Here is a 20,932-nt window from a genome sequence, read left to right on the forward strand (position 1 = left end):
GTACTGAAAAAAATTCTGTGGACATGGAAGATAAAGTCTTTTACCTTCTCAATCAAGCTGGCTATGAAGTTCACTGAGAGTCCCCGGCTGAAACCACTGAACAGTAATTCAAAAACGTATTAATACCCATTGTAGTTTAAAATTGTACATACATTTGGTGAACATTCGTGCTTATGTTGGTGGCAGATTAATAGAACTGGAAAGAGCCCAGAAACTTGCACAGCTCCGATCTGCCTACTGACTTGCTTCAACCTTATTTTGTCTGCTTCTGATCCTGCTAGAGGCTACCAGCAATATAGGACTGTGATGTTTTGATGGTTTTGTGCTGTGGACTAACATCTAGCTGGGACGAAAGATGAACTCACCACACACTATTTTTAGTAGTAGTAATTGTAAGAGTAATAGTAAACATGTATAAGAGGGCAGTATCAAAAGGCCTCAGTTGGGACCACTGCTCCATTGTTCTGGGTGGATAGCAAATATATCCCCTGATTCTGCAAAAGGAACCTTATAGGTTGGCTCCTGCCGGTGAGCAATATTTGTATCCTCAGAGCTGGAGATAAGAGACAAAGCAACTGATTATATTGACTTGAAGTCAAAACTGTGTTGAATCTGAATCTTTAGCAGTTAAATGGTAACTCTCAAACGTGTGGTGACACTTCAGTGTCTGTGTTATAAATATTTTCCAGAAACTATTAAATGTAAAGATAGTGGTTACTATTAGAAAGTCAACATTTGCCAACAGATTTCAGAGTTATTTACTATTGGATGTGGAGAAGGGAACTGTGATCTGATACCATTGTGTGAGTAACTCTTAGCAAATCCTGATTTTGTAATGCTACCTCTTGTAATTAGTATAATACAAATGACAGAACCATTATTTTTTATGACAGTTGCATTATGGAATGGTTATGTAAAGACACCGAATTACATATTTCAGCAGAGATGTACATTTTTCATGTAAGATAGTCAAGACAATTTGACACAAACATTAGCAAAAATCCTACGAGCTCAAGTTCTAGGACACACTTTTATATGGGAGATTTCAGAACACTTTGTTCATTTAGGTGACAAATAGTTTTGGTAAGAAATGGGCAATTTTTTAAATAAAGAATGTGTTCTCTTTACTTCCAGACATAAAGACAATCTGTCAGGCTTTTTGGAATGTATTACACAGCAGCAATGTCTTCTATGTCAGTTCTACAATTTTGCTGCTTAGGCCAAAACTTTCTTATATAATTAGAGATTTTTTCCCCCTATTTTCAGATTTATGTGGGAGTACCGTGTTTCACAGCTTTATGTCTTGTAATTATACATAAAAGACCACATTTCTTGCTTGAATAAATTTATTGTTTCTTCCAAAAATTTGGTAATGAAGCCTTGCTCTTGTTGTTTATAAAATTAGAAGTAGCTTAAAATAGCCAAGCAAAGAGCAATAGTAATTTATTTTCATTTCATTAAAATAAGGTTAGATGTAATACTCTGAAATATAATAATGTTATTGTGATGGGCTATTCACACCACGAACTGTGTAAAAGATTTTTTTAAACTAATTGAGATTAAATTAAAATGTGATGAGGTTTGGTTTGGTTTGTTTTTTAAGCAGATGTTTGCATTTTACAATAATTAATCAGGATCACCTAGTTTGCAAGAATATAAAGATCACAGTTGATAGAAGTAACTGCAGAAGATGATTTTGTAAAAAGATCTATAATCTGTTTCAAGTATTGCCTTTTATAAACTGTCTGACTCCAGAATCGTACACTAGGATCAATACAGTGTAAAGAGAAGTACAATGTACAGCAATGTACAACATCAAAGTCTAATCTTGCAAGAAGCTCAGTGCTCTATTGTGGGGGCTCTGAGTGGGTTTGGGAAAATGCCTCCTTAGAGCTCCTGGCAGGATCGAGGCCAACAAAGCAATTTGGCGGGGTGGGGTGAGGACATTGGGGAAGGTGGGAGTGAGTGTATGAGAGAGAGGCTGACATGACTGTGAGGATAATGGGTAAAAATAAATATTTCAGTGATTGGATAAGAGTTTATTATACGGGGGTGATACCTGTAATGTTAATATTGTCTGTTTCAGTGTTTACAAATGATCCCAGGCTAGTGTGTGAGAGACTGACAATATCCCCAACAAACGTTATGGAGTTAAGTTAAATGTGACTCAGTGAACGTGAACATCTTTGGAGTTGTATTAAAAAGGCAAGTGTTTAGGTAATGCTGTGAGACTGTGTGGAAAATCTTTAGCAGGAGACAAGAGTAATGCAATCATTCCTAGAGCAGATCTTCTAGAAAAACACCCGTTCTTGATTTAAAAATTGGAGATGGAGACTCCATCATGACCCTTGGTAAATTATTCCAATGGTTAATTACTCTCACTGTTTAAAATGTGAATTTTTCTAGCTTCAACTTCCACCCTTTGGATCATGTTGTATCTTTCTCTGCTAGACTGAAGACCCCATTATTAAATATTTGTTCCCCATGTAGATACTTACAGACTGTAATCAGCTCACCCCTTTACCTACTCTTTGTTAAGCTCAATGGACTGAGCTCTTTGAGTCTATCACTGTAAGGCATATTTTCTAATCCTTTAATCATTCGTGTGGCTCTTCTCTGAATCCCCATCTGTCAACATCCTTCTTGAATTGTGTGCACCAGAACTGGGCACAGGATTTCAGCAGTGGTCGCATCAGTGCCAAATACAGAGATAAAATTACCTCTCTGCCATAGGTGCTTGAACTAGGGGTACTGGGGGTGCTGCTGCAGCCCCTGGCTTGAAGTGGTTTTCCTCATGTTCAGCATTTACAGTCTGGTTCAATGGCTCCCAACACCCCCACTATACAAATTTGTTCCATCACCCCTGTTCTTTACTCCAAGTTTTCCCCGTTTATGCACCCCAGGATGGCATTAGATCTTTTGGCCAAAACGTCCCACTGGGAGCTCATGTTCAGCTAATTATCTGCCACAACCCCCAAGCCTTTTTGGAAACACTGCTTCCCGGAATAAGGTCCCCATTTCTGTATGCCTGGCCTCCATTCTTTGTTCCCAGATGTTTACATTTACATTTAGACATACTAAAATACATTTTGTTGGCTTGTGCTCACTTCACCAAGCAATCTAGATCACTTTGAATCAGTGGCAATACTACACATAAATAAGTGTATATATGTGTGAGGTATATTATATAATTAATTCCTGCATTAAGCTTATTTTCCTTTTCTCATAGTACATTTTAACATTTAGTTGCAATGCTAACTAAAGGGCTTCCCCCCCCCCCCACCCCGAAATGATGAGCATGAGTCTAGCATGTTAGTCTTGACCTTGCAAACACTTATACATGCATTTAGCTTTATGCGTGTGAGGTGTCAGAGGGCAGGTCTGCACTGGGAGCATTACATCGGGGCAGCTGCACCACTGCAGCGCGTCTGGTGAAGTCGCTGTATGGCGATGGGAGAGCAGTCTTCCATTGGCATAGTTACTCCAAAGCTATGTCTGTGGGAAAACGTCTCCTGCCAACATAGCACTGGTGTGGACAGTGCTTATGTCACTGTAACTTTTGTCATGGGGGGGGGTCTTTTTCACACCTCTGAGTGACATATGTTAGATTGACTTAAGCAGCAGTATAGATCTACCCAGAATGACTTCAATAAGACTGTTTATGGGAATACATTTTTCCCATGCATAAGTGTTTGCAGATCAGGGACTAAAATAGCAATAGGATCTGATTAAGCCTGTAAAGGGCCTTGATTGACAGCATATTTGTGTCATGACCGAGCCCAGATCCACCTCATGACATTCAAGTCATGACTTTATAGCACAATATATACACAGGGGCTGGATATACTATTAAACTTCTACTGCTGGCTGATGTGACTTTAGTTAAGGTTGTCAGCACTTCCATTATAGAGCTTCATTTTTCAGGTACTTACAAATCAACTGTAAAAAATTGACTCTGGACTGAAACATTCGATGCAAGGTCTCAGGAGCTAAAACACCAAACCAGAACATGTAAACTGAAATTGGACTAAATCAGTGCGCCATTTACAAAGTCATGAGTATGGAAAAAGTTAAGCTGGCAGCTTGCATGCTGCTTTGCCCTCTGACAAAATAAATATGGTTTTGATTCCCCAAGTCATACTGAAAGGGTTTGGCTTTTTTTTTTTGGGAGAGGCAGTGGAGGGAATAACTGGACCTTATTGTCCCCTCTCATGCTGAAAACCCAAGGGAAGAAGTCTCAACAACATTTACCAACTGTTCCATCAGTGGCAGGGCTTCTCTCCCCTATCTCCCACCTCTTCCTCCCCTGCCGAAACCAAACTGAGCTACAGTGCTTGTTTTGTCTGCTTGAATGGGAATATACAGGAGTCCTGTACAAAAAACAAAACGCCTCCTCTGCAAAGTAGAACACTTCTATCGTTAATGTTTATTGGTAGAAGTAGTGTGAGTGTGTGAGTGGTGAGGGGAAGGTGGGGACAGACCTGCTTGTGGTCTTTGTGAGTAAAGGAAGAAATAAATCTTCCAATCTCCAGTTCTGTATTGGACTTCAGAGAACCCCCAAAAGAAAAGTGGTGTTAATGAGCTTTCTTTCTACCATCCTTTGTCTTGTCTATATAGATTGCAAGCTCTACAGAGTTTTCAAAGTGCATGTACAACACCTACCACCTTGGTTGGGGCTCAATGAGCTATCATAATAGAACTTATAAATAAAAAATAGACGGACACTTTTGTAAACCACCAGGTCTTTGAATGAGTCTGGAGCATATACATAGTCAATGCAAATCTGCCTTAGAGGGTTTTCCTGTAGGGGGTGTCAGCAAGACTTCTCTCACCTGATGGCCCCTCATATCGCATTGCATGTATGGGAGGCAAGCGGAGCTAAAGAACACACTTCAAAGAGGTTCCGACAAATAGTGCATCTCAGGAATGCTCTGAAATCCCATCTTTTCTGAAAAAACATAAATAAATAAAAAATTGCCGTTAAATCCTTTGCAACCAGCCAAAAGACAAAAGGGGGGTTATACAAATTCTTTGCGTCCAAAAAAGGTACGAGGGTTAAAACACTCCACAAATACGTGAATGGTGAGGCCACTTTCTCTGCAGTCCCTTTTAAAACATCTATGTTGGGGGGTTAATATGGTCTTCCCAAAACTAATGAAACCTCCTTATGAGGCACCTAAATCTCATCAGCTAAGTTTTTAACATGGCCATTCATTTTGTTGGCAGCAGTGTCTTTGACTTGCAGAGGAGACTTAAACACCCTATGCTAAATTTTTCATGGCTGCGGGGTGTCGAGGGGAGGCAGAGGAGGGGAGAATAAGAACATAAGAACAGTTGTACTGGGTCAGACCAAAGGTCCATCTAGCCCAGTATCCTGTCTACCAACAGTGGCCAATGCCAGGTGCCCCAGAGGGAGTGAACCTAACAGGCAATGATCAAGTGATCTCTCTCCTGCCATCCATTTCCACCCTCTGACAAACAGAGTCTAGGGACACCATTCCTTACCCCATCCTGGCTAATAGCCATTAATGGGCTTAACCTCCATGAATTTATCCAGTTCTCTTTTAAACGCTGTTATAGTCCTAGCTTTCACAACCTCCTCAGGCAAGGAGTTCCACAGGCTGGCTGTGCACTGTGTGAAGAAGAACTTCCTTTTATTTGTTTTAAACCTGCTGCCTATTAGTTTCATTTGGTGACCCCTAGTTCTTGTATTATGGGAATAAGTAAATAACTTTTCCTTATCTACTTTCTCCTAAATCTCCTAAATCCCTCTGAAAGGTTGCTAGAGTTTCAACTTAATCACTCTATACCTGCTTCCATCTGGCAAGTGCCTTCCCTATAATCTACTGTGAAAAGGTTTCTAAGTTACCATTTCAAATTCACTAAAGCCTTTACATTTAGAGTGTTCATCTAGCTTATTATTACTTATGATCAGAGGTGCTGGAACAAATTTTATAGTGGGGGTGCTGAGAACCATTGAACCAAACTGTAAACCCTGAATATGGTGGAAACCACTTCAAGCCAGGGGCTGCAGCAGCACCCCTAATTCCAGCACCTATGGTTATGGTCCTGGAACAATAGGTCAAGCATCCAGGAGAAGGCCATCCAAACAGTTGTCTGATTGCACCTCTCTGTTTTATCACACACAGACCTGCAACCCCAAGTCATGTTAAGGAATTTTGTCAGCTTCCATAGCCAACGCATTCAGGACATTTCCCTAGCAGTCACATGGAATTCATACTCTTTTTACATGGAGTCAGCCTTCTAATGTATTTCCAGGCTTTGTTTATCAGTGTTACAGGACCCATTCTTGAATGAATGACCAACTATCTTTCAGTTATTTTAGGGAGTAGCCATGCTTTGTTCCCCCTACCATTTACTTTTGATAGAGGGTCAGAAATTGTGGGGGAGGGGAGAGTGGGACACACAGACACCACTCACTCCTACCACCAGTACTTCCAAAAGGGAGGGACCTTCCTTTCCCTTGTTTTCCCTGCCTCATGGTGTGTGGGTGTGGGTGTCCTTTGAGATAGTAAGATTTGGCCCCCATGTAACAGTCAACTACATTTGATTTGACTGAGGGATAAAAGGAAATGACAAAATTCTCAAAAGACCCGAAGTTTGCAGAAGGGAGTCAATATGGTCAAAATGTAGGGTGCTGGGTCCAAAAGGGAATACTCTGTTAAATTGGCAGATGAGTCTGAGAATTTGATCTACTGTAGTGTATTTCTCTTTTACTGGTGAACACTTGTCACAGGTCACTAACAGGAGGAACATCAGCATGAGCAGTTCTCTTTGTAAATTAACATAATTAAATGCACATTATGCTTTCTTCATGCAGACTTTTATTTTTAACCTTATCAGATAATAAATGATCCATTATTTTAGTTTTCTCAATTGTCTGTATTTGAGGGAGTGTCTCTTTCTCTCTTTGCATACACTGATGTCAATTGTATGCAGGGCCAGCTCCAGCTTTTTTGCCGCCCAAGCAGCAAAGCGGAGGGGTGGCGGGGGAGGGAAAGATAAAGCTGCGATTGGTGGCACTTTGGCGGCAGCTCTACCGCGCTGCTTCCTCCTTCGGCAGCAATTGGGTGGCGGGTCCTTCACTCCGAGAGGGACTGAGGGACCCGCTGCCAAATTGCCGCTGAAGACCTGGACGTGCCGCCCCTTTCCATTGGCCACCCCAAACACCTGCTTTCTTCGCTGGTGCCTGGAGCCGGCCCTGATTCTATGCATCAGGAAAGACTATATCCCCTAGGAGATTTATTCCCTTTGGCAGAAGAACTGGTCAGGCTCAGCAGTACTTATGCAGAGAGCACTTAAGGGAGACTTGCTGTCCTGAACTTCAGTTTGTTTGTGTCTAAGGTATGAAGGGGATCAGACACGTTAATTTGCCCACAGTGTGGGGTGGACTGGAAGTGCTCTAAGTTCTAACAAGCAGCGTATTAAAAATCCCAAAATTATTGGAGGGGGATCTCCTGGGAGTGGTTGTTTCAGGGTCTTAGCTTCATGCTACTCCTGAAATGTGGCTTTTCTAGCACAGAATGTATTTTAACAAAAATATCCAGAGATCTTATGGTAAATTAAAGCATAAATGAATAAATGCTTTGGAAGGCGTATGAGCTCTCAATCTTTGTGACATAAGTCAACCTCTAACTATTGGTAGCTTTGAGGAAATTCCCCCTGGGAGCATATGCTGCCTATTGCAGAATTTCTTCCTCTGAAGCAGCTGGTGCCGGCTACTGTGAGAGAAAAAATGTTGGACTCGGACCATGTCTGATAAAGCATAGAAGTTTTGATGTTCCTAGTCAACTCCTCCAGTTTGCTGCATTCTGTATAATCTTGTCTTGTATACAATTTACCTTGTTTTTAGAGGTTTTAATGCGTTCAGAGGTTGTTACCTGTCTGAAAGGACAATTGCAGTAGTAACGTATTACCAAAGGAGAAAAGGACTTCCTGAGATTTTAGTGTTGCTCAAAGGTTGAGGGCAATAAGCACCATCAATGTAATATTGTTTAACTGAAGTCCCATCTGTTTTTACCTCTATTTGACCCTGAGCAGTCCTTATTTATATGATTGGAGTGGGGGTAATCGTCTTTCTGGAGAAGACAGGTAAACAGCTCCTATTGAGGTGAACAGATCAGTAGAGCCAGTCAGTTCCTCTGGAGACAATAAAGGTGAAAACTGGCTCCTCTTGCTCCCCACTATGGGGAGACCCGAGGACAGTCAATCTGCTACTGGTGAATCCTGTTGTGTTTTTTGCTCTTCTTAAGAGTGCCCATGTCAATGATTACATTGTCTACCCGCCAATGTGCCAATGTGTGCCGGTGTCCTCTGAAGAGAGCATTTGCTGAAATCTAGCTTGGGATCTAATCTATCTAAACACTGGACAGATGAGGGTAAATTAAACTAATGTATAAGAGATCAACCCAGACCAATATACTGGGCCCTCATTCCCCTACCATCCTGTGTTTGGGAAAATTCAGAAGCGCTAGTTGTTCAATAAATATCCACTCTCCTTAATTATATGAATGAGGGCACGGTGAGGAGTAGACTACTCTCTTCAATGCCATTGTTAAGAACATGTATTCCTGACTGTTGGTCTGTGGAGATGTCTCTGGGTATCTTGTATCCAAACCACCATTCATACTCCTCTTTTATGTTGGCCTGCAGTGACTTTGCCCAGGACAAGTTTCTTCTCATTGGCAATTGGCCAATGATGCATCTTTTCTGCAAGTTAAAGCATAGGCTACTGGGACAGTGTTTATTTTTTATTCAAGATGAACCTGCCTTCTGACTTCAGAATCCAGTGCATATGACAGCAACCATATGTTGTAATGTGAAAAGCTTACCAGGGAACAGTGCAGGAGAATGGAGACGCTTAAGGAATGGTGAGATAAGCACAACACAAATAGTTCTTCTGCTTGAAGGAATAGGAATTTCCATGGTTTTTCACTCTGGATTAAGGCCACAGCTCGTTATTGGAGGACCCACAGAACCGAAACCTCAGAAAATGCACAAGGTACGGTAAAATGGACTTGTAACATGCTGCAATTGTAACATGCTGCACCTAATTTTCTGTGATCATGTTTCTAAACTGTTTTTGTTTTTACTAGTGAGATCCTGAGGGCCATTCAGACATTAAAGGATGAACACGATGAGCCAAGTAGCATCTGAGTTTTTGATATAGTGCTAAGGAGTTGGGATTGGAATTACAATAGTAAAAGAAACAACAAACTCCTCTGCAGAAATGGTTGGAGTTGTGCCAAGCGAAGGTAACAAACACTGAGGAAGAGAAGGAATATATACTCTTTGTTTATGGTTCAATAGACAACTACAGTGATGTCAATTGTCTACTAAATTTTTTCTCTTGCAGGTATTGCCTTTTAACTTGAAGGGGTCAATGCGCATCACACTTTGGGGAGAAAGAAGGGCTTGCACATCTAAGAACTTTGAAAATACAAATGACCCAAAGCACGCCCCAGCAGGGTTCATGGAAGAATAAGGTAACAAGCTAGTGAAGAGTTAATCATATCATACATTAAACACTTTTCCAATTGAGGAAAAATACAATACTTGTGTTCAGAATTGTATGACGAAAGTAAATGATGCCTTTTTCTCTAAACAGATCAGAAGATGATAACCTCATGGAGCTGGTGTAGAACAACTTGAGACACCACCTGCAGACACACATGAAACCACTAAATAACAATGGACTTGTATTTCAAATACTGGCAACACAAATTTGGACTCTGGAATGTATTGATTATCTGGATAGTTCTCCCGGTAATGACTAGAGAGGAAAACAGGAGATTGTCAGAGTCTGAAAGTTGGTAAAGGGAAGCACTTTCCCACAGATAGGTGTTAGTGGACCAAGTGCTCTTGACTTTCAGAGGGAGATAGATGGCGGGTTGGTATTCTTTATAAGTCAGAAGCTGCTAAGTTCCCAAGTTGTGGAGACTCAGTTAAAGGGAATGGACTCAGGAGGTTGACCTGCACATAGCTGTTGTTAGTGTTACAATGAGCCAATGAATGTGCCATAGATTTAATAAAGTTCAGCACTTAAAACGAGTAGGCAGCATGTTGCATTCTGTTAGAAGCTTGATTCTTGTATTCTTTCCTGGGCACAGCTTCCATTAATCCCCTTGTGGTATTCACAATTGCATCTGCCCTTGGATATGTGACCAAGCTATAGCTCTGCAATTATAATGAAATAAAAAAAAAACAACAGCAGGAGCCCCAGGCGGGCGGAGTGAGTCGGGACATAGGGGTGTTTTTCAGGGGCCCCCCAATTGACTGGGGCCCCTGGAAAGGCGCCTCATTGGCCCTGTGGCTAATCAGCCACTGCTGCAATTTTGGCCATGTTTTTCTTTTGGATTCTGAGTTTGTTTGAATATATAATTCAAAGCAAAACCTGGCTGAGCTGAGGACTGCAAAGACGTAGACACCATGATAGAAGGAAATAGTTTCACAAACTCCTGCAAAGCAAAACTGTTGAGCTCTTCACTTCCCCAGTCCAGAGAGCAGACACATTTCGCAGTAGTAATTTGAGATGGGGAATCACAACCTCTGGTGCCAGTATGTTAAGACTTTCAAATCCTTTCTCCTTGCAAAAAGGAGGTCTGTCTTTTCCTCCTCTTTCTTCTCCCCTTCCTTGTTACTAGTACTCCCTCTTCTTAAAAGGAAGCCTGTGGAGGTCAACCCAATGGGAGAGGGAGCAGCTTGAGACCCTTTAAGAAGTGAAAATGCTTTAGAAGATGCGTTTTCAAGGTCTCAAGTTTATTTTCTACCAGACATGTTCTCTATGCTGAGCCTACCTCTCGTCTATTAAATGAGTGCTCTGAAATCCCGTTAAGGTCTAAGATCATTTGAGTTGTACTTGATCAACAGCTGTTTCTACTGACTTGCAAAGTCCCTGCTAAACTAATCTATTTTCAAGGTCACATCTATAACCCTTCATCTAGCAAGCTCTCCATCCACAGTGGGAAACAAATTATTTTGTCAATTTCACTCATCATCTGCTATAGCAACACTAAAATAGTGATTATTTGTTACTTGTCTGTGTTCTTTGCAAGTACATTCCACCCCTATTTACTCTTTTTATATAACCTTCCTTCCCTGTTCCCTCCTTGCTTGGGGCCCAGTGCGACCAGCCCACCTTTGTTTTCATTATATTGTACTGGGAGAAGTTCCTCCTTCCTATAATACAAATTAATGAGAGTCGTCATTATTTTTAAAGAAGGAAAAGGGAGGTGATAAATATAGGGATAACATTGGCCACTCTACCAATGTCCTCAAGGAAAACAGACCAAGTCAAAGGCAACCAGTGGAAGATAGTTCATCCAGTTCTCAAGCCTATTGTTGCTGGCTTAGTAAGGGCTTTATTTATCATGAGCTTGAATAGACTTATTCTGGGAGGGTTTTTTTGTTTTGTTTTGTTTTTTAAGTGATGTTGCTCACCAGTCAGTCAGTTTCCTCAACTCTGTGCCATTCTAATTGTAAGGAGTGAAAGGAGTGTTACATTTTTAGGGAGTAAGCATTTTAAATAGAACTAGCCTCAGGCCCTGTTCAAAATGTAATCTCAATAATGAAAAATCGTTAGCAGAAAATATAGCACTATTAAATTATACCAAATAATGAATAACAACCCCAAGTCATTATCTTTACGAGCCTTGATAATTTCTACTGGGTATGTGACCTGTCTTGTAATCAAGAATAGGGGTAATCATCCAGGTAAGTTGTTAATTACCAATTGCTTAATGCTGCTGATTATATACATACATCAGCTGTAAAGTACATGCACTGCTGTTGTGTGGGTTTTTAGTGCTCCATCACAATATCCTTAAAAATTCTTTAAAGCTGAAGTTTGTTTTCCCATCTGCAAGGAACAAAGGGTGAGATTTTTCAAAAACACCTACATGTTTTAGGGGAAAATTGATTTTTATTGTCAAGTTGCATAGGGACTTTTCAAAACCCCTCCCAAAATGTTTATTTTTCAGCTCTGATAACTATACTTTAGATTAAATAAAACAACAACAAAAAGTAAAAAGTCTCTGTAGGAGGGAAAACGCAGTGACACTTCTTTAGTATATTTCTAGCTGCAGGCTCCACACAGGCTATTCTGTGTGACATTTTATTACCATAATGATGTGCAACAAAAGACTTGCAATGGGATAAACTGGGATTTGTCTTTTTCTGTTGAAACTCATCAGACGTCTAATTTGAGGAGTCTGAGGATCCATTATCTTGATGTTAGTGTCAGAGGTTTGACCATTTGGTCACTGATAATTTTCCAGGCGAATGTGGCTTTTGTACCAGGTAAAAATCTGAAACACAGTAGCTGCAGGAGAATACTGAAGCAAAGTGGTAATATCAGCAGGAACTCTCCAGGACTCCCCGTGATATTGTAGCTAGCCAGTGTATCAGTCTTCCAGACCTCTTTGATTCCAGAAAACTTAATGACAAAGTGATGCATGATGGGAAACAGAGCCCTCATTATAAGGTCTGTCATACTTTGTAGTCTGGTCTTAAAGGACTGTGTTTTCCATCCCGTCTAATGAAAACCAGAATCTGACAGTCTGAGTTGCAACACTCTTGCACAAACTGTAAATGCTTGACAGTAACTCCATGATAAATATCAGCGTGAGTTGTTATTGTGGTAGCTGCTAACTCTGTTAGAGTTGTGAGTCTATAAGCATTTCCATTTTAACCTCATTTTCACATTCAGGAAGCATGTAGCTTGGTCGTTAACATTTATTTTGGACTGACAACAAGAAAAACAAGAACATTTGGATTTAACTCATGCACCCTTTCCTGGACTTCACCCGCTCTGTTTTTGTGGGAACTGAGAAAACTGTGATCTTAGATTCTTATGTTTATAGGATCATAGATTTAATGCCAGAAGGGACCACTACCTCTGTCCGGTCTGACCTTTTGCCATAGACTTTCACCAATCATTCCTTCAGTAGAAGGAATTATTCCTGCATTCTATGCATGATTTAGTACCACTGACTCAGAGGAGAGCAAATTGCATGCCAGTGTACTCTAGGTTGGAGTCACCCTGAGGGGAGGGCAGGTGATGTCTCTGGGATCTCTAGAAGATGTGCCAGTGAAAGCTGTTTGAAAGGGGATGTGCTGATTAGCATGTCCCTCAGTTGCCTGGTTATGCCTCCTCCACCCACTTTTGAGGCTGTGCTGGCCCTCATTGGAGAGGTGCTTGCAGGTAGTACATATAAATCCCTTTGCTCCAAACCTTGAGGCCCTGCACCCTTACTATCGAAGGAGCTCCAGTGGGATGGAACTTCTTTTGGTGGTCTTCAGTGCCTGTCAGATCTTCCTCTAGTTGATAGCATAGTAACTCCTGCTGCGGAGGTGAAACCAGTTCTGGGAGTTGAACATTCTTCTCTTATCTGGTAACGAGGATCATTACGATTATGCCACTGAGCTCAATAAAACAAATCGCATGGGCGAATGTAAGTTTTGTGTGATGCTTCATATTTAATTTGCATCTCTATAATATTTTCTTAACACCTGAATTGCACAACGTTGCAGTGACTTAGTTGAGTGTGTTCCTGAATCATGTCGGTGAGCTCTTGGTGGCAAAGCCGAGACTCGTGAAACTGATGTGGTAAAAACTAAGCTATCGGTGTAAAACTCTTCTCTGTTCTTGCAGAAACTCCACCTATTGCATGAAGGTGTCAATGTCCTTGACAGTGGCTGAGAATGAATCTGGGCTTTGCTACAACAGCCAGATCCGATATTTGGAAAAATCAGAAGTCACAAAAAGAAAGATAATCTCCTGCCCTGATATTGAGGATTATAAAACATCAAATCAAGAGCCGGAAGTAGTATGGTACAAGGTAACATGTCCATCTAATTAGCATTTTGTTGAATGTATACAATTACTTTCTTTGTTTTCAGTCTTGCATCCAATTATGAACTTTTTGCGTGTCAAGTAATGAGTGGCTGCTCTGAAGGACCAGCCAAAACCTAATAGTTCTAATGCACAGGAATTATCTATATTGGTGCAAAATTATCCAGCCTGGTCACTGACTGACAGCAGCTCCATATCTGTGAAGAGTCTTCCCTACTTTAGGAACTTAAAAAAACCTGCTCTGATAACTGAAATACCAGCTCAGATGTTCCACAGCCTCCCTCACTCCAGTTTCTACACCGGAGGAACTCTGCCATTTCTGAATATTGCAGTCAACCCAATTAGAGGCAACACATTTACATGGCATCAGCACCACCATGTAGTGTGTCTGTGCATGATGTGTATACATAATACACGTTGAAAAGCACTGAGTTTTGACTTGCCAGACACACAGGTGCCCTGGTGTGTCAGAAAATAACAATTTAAAAAAAAAGTTGTCATTCTATTTTTATTTACAAGAATCTTGAATATTTCAATTCACAGTGACAAACCATGCACTGTAACTCATATAAAAGCCATGAAAGCTTTCCCCCCGGTTATATGGGCAGATATGTTTAGAGCTGTTTATACATGAAATATGCATATTTAGTAAAGTATGAAATTGTACAGAAAAGAAAGTGTATGGGCATAAGTGTCTCATGTCCTACCCATGTACCTGCTGAATACCAAAAGGCTGAAGAATGCATTATCATTGTGTAAGTCCACATTGCAGAAATTATCTGACAGACAGAATCCTCAGCAGTCATGAAGCACAGTTATTCTTAAAACACTCGAGGAAAATGAATGCAAGAAAAGTGCAAACCACAATCAGTGAGGAATTGTACTGGCCAGAAATGGGAACATAACTTTCATTTCTTTTCTTTTCACACATGTACATGTCTTCTGTGTCCAACACATAGATTGTATAGCACCAGCTTTCGGTCTGACAGCTGACTGGGTTGTCACAATGATTAAATTGACCAGAACTGATGATGTATTTTGAAGATAACATTGCAGCTGCAAGACAATCAAAATGGACTTAGTCTGCTTTGCTAAGAAAAAAGAGACATTACTGGAATAACCTACTCCATCCTCCTCCTTAGTCGTACTTAATGATAAGTGTCGTTTAATAAGTGCGCTAACAATTGCAGATTAGATGGCAGGATCTTCACTTTTTAGGCCCCACATACATCATCTGTAACAGACCTAAAAAAAAGTCAGAAGGGTTCAGTCACTTGGGATTTCAATGTTAATGTCGTATTATGCATGATGTACGCAGGGCAGGTTTTAACCCATTTGTGGCGAAGGTTTTTGAAAAATACTCCAAAGAGAATTATGGTACTAGCTGTAATAGACATTCTTTTTTCTCACTCTAAAGAAAGGTTGAGGGCCAGATTCTAGAGAAGACTTGTGTCTCTGGTACATCCCTTTGATTTCAGATTATTTTTATTCCTATTTATTATTTGTACTGCGGAATTCCAGTCATGGACCAGGTGCCCGTTATGCTAATTGTTGTATGTGCACATAACAAAAAGAGAGCACCTGCTCCAAAGAGCTTATAGTATTCAGCCCATAATATCTACATACTCTGCAACTCCACTGAAGTCAATATAATTATAGTGACTTACATCACTTGAGGGCCTGACCCGAAGTTTCTGAAGAGGGTGTGTGATTTCAGACTTAAAGAGAGATTGAAAGGATCAAGCCAGCTAACATCAGTGACTGGGCTCAGTGTGGATATATAGACACACACATACTATCAATCACCTTCTCACCTGCTTTAGATCCAGATAGGGCAAGGGCCGCTGTGCTGAATACTTTGGCCATACCCAGGATACATCTGGACAGTGGACATTTTCCAAAATATGAAGATGATAGTCAAATAAAGCAAGATGGTCCCCCAGGATTCTTCCCCTTCCCCTTGCTTAAGGAGAGCTAGACACAGCTCCCACCAGAAAAACCTGTGATCATGATGGAACCTTTCAGTGACTCTTGTCCCTTGAAGGTCAGGGAATTTGGGCTTGTGGCCCCTGGTCTACTGTGAGACAGCAGATCCAATGCTACAAGCCTGCCATGGGCAGACTTCTCGTTGACTTCAGGAGTTCTGCCTCTGGAGGGATTACAGAATTGGGTGCATTAATAGTAACAAGCTGCACAAGGCCTAACGCAATTTGAGCATTAAGAGAATTAAGCATGGCTATATTTCTACACTCAAAAACAACGAAGAGTCTGGTGGACTAACAGATTTATAACAAATAAATCTGTTAGTCTTTAAGGTGCCACCAGACTCCTCGTTGTTTTTGTGGATACAGACTAACATGGCTACCCCTCTGATACTTTCTACACCCAGTAGGAAAAATACTGACAAACCTATTATTATTAAACGTGTATGTTTCATTTATAGCAGAAATTATACTAATGAAATGCCTGTTTTAAAGAATTATGCTATTAATGTCAATGTGACTCTTTCTTTCCAAAGCACCATCAGGCCTAAATAACTGTTTTGACAACATGAATAAAGGATTTTTTTAGATAAATGCAGGTGTCAATGATTGAATGAACAAGACTTAAGAACAGAATTACTCTCATGGGAAAAATAAACTGGAGGAGAAAAAAAGATCTATCTAGAAAGAAGAGCCCTAACCCCTCCTTCCCTTCCCACCACCTCCTTGCTATAACTGTGTTGAAGGACTAGCTATGAAAACAATTAGAATGACAGGTGAATGACAGGTAGTAGTTATACGAGTCTGCAAAACCAGAGTAGTTGAGGTGCTGCCACTTAAAAATTTCAAGGAAGAAGAGAGAAGCACAATAACGAATAGCGTAGTTATTGAAGTGACTGTGAGTGCCAAAGGCTCATGAGTGAAATGTGCAAATAAAGAGAAGAGTTAAAACTACCCCCTCAAGACAAACACTAGTGAAAAACCAGAAAAAGAACGTGACCTGGTTAAATAAGAAATAATCGTACACTTGGGGACTGATTTATTAAAGGGAGTTAACATCTCTCTGATAGGGGATCTAGTTTAATTTCCTCCAGAATATGAAGACTACTTTTTGTAGGGTTTTTGTAATTCCTACTTTCCACCTTTCTGCTCTTGTGTCAGTCGTGAACAGTGAGTCAATACATATAAAATGAATCCGGGCAAGGTAAAAGCCAGAACTTTCCATTCAGAGTTAGAAATGCTGGGTAGCAGATGGAAGAAGTCATGTAAATTAGCTAAAATTTGGGGAAGTTGTAAATCATTTTTAAATAGAAAATGTTTTGAAGTAAACAAGGAGATAAACAGTATTGAATAATTAATAAGTGAGTGTTACAAACCTCTCTGCTTGGTGCAATTCTGAATAGAACAACCGTGATAGATACAAGCATTGTTTCCTCTACCTCATTAATCACTACAGTAGTAATGATGTGACCCTCTTTATTAGAAGTACATAATATGTGAAGCAACATCCTGCCATAGAAAAGTGATTCATTTTGTTTGTCTTGTTTGCGCTGGTATTTTTTCAAAAAGAAAAAATAAAAATCTTACCATGGAAGCTATTAAGAGACATGGGACTTTTACTGCTACGTTACAGAATAGATGCAACGCAGTTACCTGCTGAAACACAGTTACTGGTGCATTCTGGGAATTTTAGTCCTTTTTAATCAGAGATGGATAGACCTGGATCATGTTCTTTGGACCAGGCTCATGTTCAGTCACCCCAGGGCAGAGGGTCTGTTCAAATTTGGGGCACCTTTAAATGGGGCTAAAAATCTACTGTAACTCAGAGAGGTATCTATGTAAAAATGGCACTTTCTTGCTCATCAGACCCATTCTCTGCATGCAGATAGGGAGCTGGACTTAGTTCCCTTTCCTGCATTATCAACTATTAACTAAATTCCAAGAGCAGGGCTGAATTTCACTTTAATTCACACTTGTGCAACCCCACTGGAGACCACTGAGTAGCAGTAGTGTCAGCCAAGAATGTAATGGCGTTGTCCAAGTGTCACTAGGAGCAAAATTTGGATAGGACAATAGGGCTGCACAGAATCTGTCCTGGTAAGGGTAGCATTTGATCCTCTGTCTTTGCTACTAATGATGCCTGAAAAGCAGAGGGTTTCAGAATCTAGTATGAGTTTGCAGGGCTAAAAGTTAGATAACCCACCTTTTTACTTGTATATTGATTACATTTTATTTGGAAATTGGGACACACAAAACATGGAATGTTCATAATTTCTCAAGGGGAAAAGAAACACCACCAATGTCACTCTGTTCTTTAAGTGTATTCTATTATGACTGGCCATGTCAGAGCCAAACCGTAACACAACTTGATTCAGATTTTAGCTCAGATCTGGGGCTGTGCTGTAACTGCTTTTTGCCACAGCACTGACACAAAGGGCCCTAAAGTTGGCATAGATGGCCATCAAAGTTCAGGGAGTTTGTCCATTGTCATGGAGCTGGTATAATGGCTTCTACTCAATCCCATCTCCCTCCAGTTGGTGTAAGGCTCATGACCCAGGAAGGGGCCCAGACTTTACTGTCTCCTTGCAATCCCCAGGTGGCATACTGGCTCCTTGGATGCAGTAGTAGATGACAAGATAGAGTAGCCCTTAGGCTGCTCTAACTTACTGTGGCGGACCGATTCAGGCCCAGAATTAGAGTAGACAAACGTGGCTTAAAGCCACTTTTTTTGCACCTTCCTGAGTTGCTGTGTGTGCTCCCTGGCTACTGAACTGGGTGTTCAGGTTGAGTTGGCAACACTGGAAGTCACAGGACAAAAACAACCCATCATTTTGTTTGCAGACTGAGCAAATTGGATATTAAAGTCAGTGAGAGATGAACAAACATATCATCCTGATGGACCTCTTTAGAGAGGCACTTATCAGACTATGTCCACACATTAGCACTGATTATTCCAAGGTGTATTAAATGATCAACACCATTAAGTATTATCAAATTGAGCTGGCTAGAATGATACAATACTTCAGCTTGGAAGTGGATCAAGCACCAGATATTGTGACGCCTAGAATTTGCTGAATCACATACAGTACCAGACACTGATGTAAAGACTAAGAAACCGCTACAAAGCTTCCTACCACGACAACAAATTAAAAATATTGACATATGGCCCAGGCCGGCCAAGTGACAGCTGGTGAGGGGGTGAAGTCAATGGGACCTGTGGATCATCAACACCTCAAAGGAGGTGAGGTGAGAACTGCACCATCCAATTTCAGGCCAGTGATTTTTATTAAAAAAGATAATGTAGTGAGTCAGGCACAGCATATTTAAACACTGTTTCCTCATTGTATCCTTGGAAATGTTTTACAAAAATGACAGGTCTGACACATTACAGTGCAAACAAAGCATTTGAAGCAACCTCTCTAGGTTCTTATCAGGCCCTCTTCACTGTCATATCTGAACACCTACTAATCAGTAATGGATTTTATCCTCCCAACCCTCCTGTGAGGTAGGAGGTTCTACCCCGATTTATTGCTGTGGTACTGAGGCAGAGGATAGATTAAGTGACTTGCCCAGAGTCTCTCAGGAAATCTGGGGCTGAGTCAGGGATTGAATCCAGGTCTCATGAGTCCTACTCTGGTGTCCACTAGACCATCCTTCTACCTAATCAGGAACTGCCAGGAATCTTCGTGCCACTGTAAATGCACCAGCCACGTGGATTTTTTTCTTCAAATTTTCTTCTTGGTTTTTTAGTACATCTACACTGAGCCCTTATGTGTTAAGATTCAGCCTGGAGCCAAATTTCATGGGACATATACATGAATAAAGATGTATATTTAGGAAAATACTGATGTATCTTTAACTAAAACAATGGTTTATGATGAAAAAAGTAGAGATTTTTTTTTCTATTTGGCCCTGGGTAGATGATGTCTAAAACACTGCATGTGTAGTTCAGTGAGCATTAATTACTGTAGCTTGTTATAGACATGTCTGTTAAATTTTAAACAAAAATGACTTCAGATAAACCCCAGTTTTTCAAGTTGTGAATATTCAAATCTCCATGCTGCCTGGAATTCGTATCTGATCCCATATCCAATATCCATACTGAAACCTAAATTGATTTTTTTTTTTAAGAAACCTGAGTTTTGCAAAGGTATTTCCATTGAGATTTGTGTGAGGTAAGTGTTTACTTGTCCAGTCAGACTGGTGCTTTACCATATCAGCTGGTTAATTTAGGCAACTGATTTTTCTGTGCAGGAATGTAAGCCAAAAATGTGGAGAAGCATCATAATTCAGAAAGGAAATACTCTTTTAATACAAGAAGTCCAGGAAGAAGATGGAGGAAATTATACTTGTGAACTAAAGTTTGAAGGCAAGCTAATAAGAAGAACAACTCAGTTAAAGGTTACAGGTAAGAAACTTCTTGCATAACACGAGTTCTCAAATGAAGGGAAGATTCTTCTTCACACAGTGCACAGTCAACCTGTGGAACTCCTTACCTGAGGAGGTTGTGAAGGCTAGACTATAACAGCGTTTCAAAGAGAACTGGATAAATTCATGGAGGTTAAGTCCATTAATGGCTATTAGCCAGGATGGGTAAGGAATGGTGTCCCTAGCCTCTGTCTATCAGAGGGTGGAGATGGATGGCAGGAGAGAGATCACTTGATCGTTACCTGTTAGGTTCACTCTCTCTGGGGCACCTGGCATTGGCCACGGTCAGTAGACAGGATACTGGGCTGGATGGACCTTTGGTCTGACGCAGTATGGCCGTGCTTATGTTCTTATGGCTTCACACAGCAACTGAAGTATAGGTAGAACCCAAGCAACCCCAAATGGGAAATTCAGATCAGGCCCCAGATGAAGCATTCATAGGTTACGTAAAGATAAAAAGGCACAAAAGGGCCAAAACTAAAACCCTAGATCCAGGCACCCCAAAACTTCAGAGGAGTTCAGGCCCAGATCTGGACTGTGTGGCTTGGGCCCTTCTCTAATTGTGAATAGGAGGAACGTTGGCTGCAATTGCAAATAAAATAATTAGAAGTTGTTAAGATGTTGCCCCAGAGAAAAAGAGAGAGTAGAA

General features: G+C 40.7%; 1 protein-coding gene across 5 annotated transcripts in view; it reads left to right on the forward strand.

The window, feature by feature from the left end:
• IL1RAPL2 (interleukin 1 receptor accessory protein like 2) overlaps positions 1–20,932 on the forward strand; it is a 548,503-nt gene that overhangs the window by 290,742 nt on the left and 236,829 nt on the right. For all 5 annotated transcript variants that reach the window (XM_039489758.1, XM_039489757.1, XM_039489761.1 and 2 more), the window contains exons 4-5: positions 13,673–13,859; positions 20,110–20,263. In XM_039489758.1, the coding sequence (XP_039345692.1) occupies positions 13,673–13,859; positions 20,110–20,263 (341 nt within the window). The remainder of the gene's footprint in view (positions 1–13,672; positions 13,860–20,109; positions 20,264–20,932) is intronic.

This window comes from Mauremys reevesii, linkage group 9 (assembly GCF_016161935.1).
Source record: "Mauremys reevesii isolate NIE-2019 linkage group 9, ASM1616193v1, whole genome shotgun sequence".
NCBI classification, from domain to species: Eukaryota; Metazoa; Chordata; order Testudines; family Geoemydidae; genus Mauremys; species Mauremys reevesii.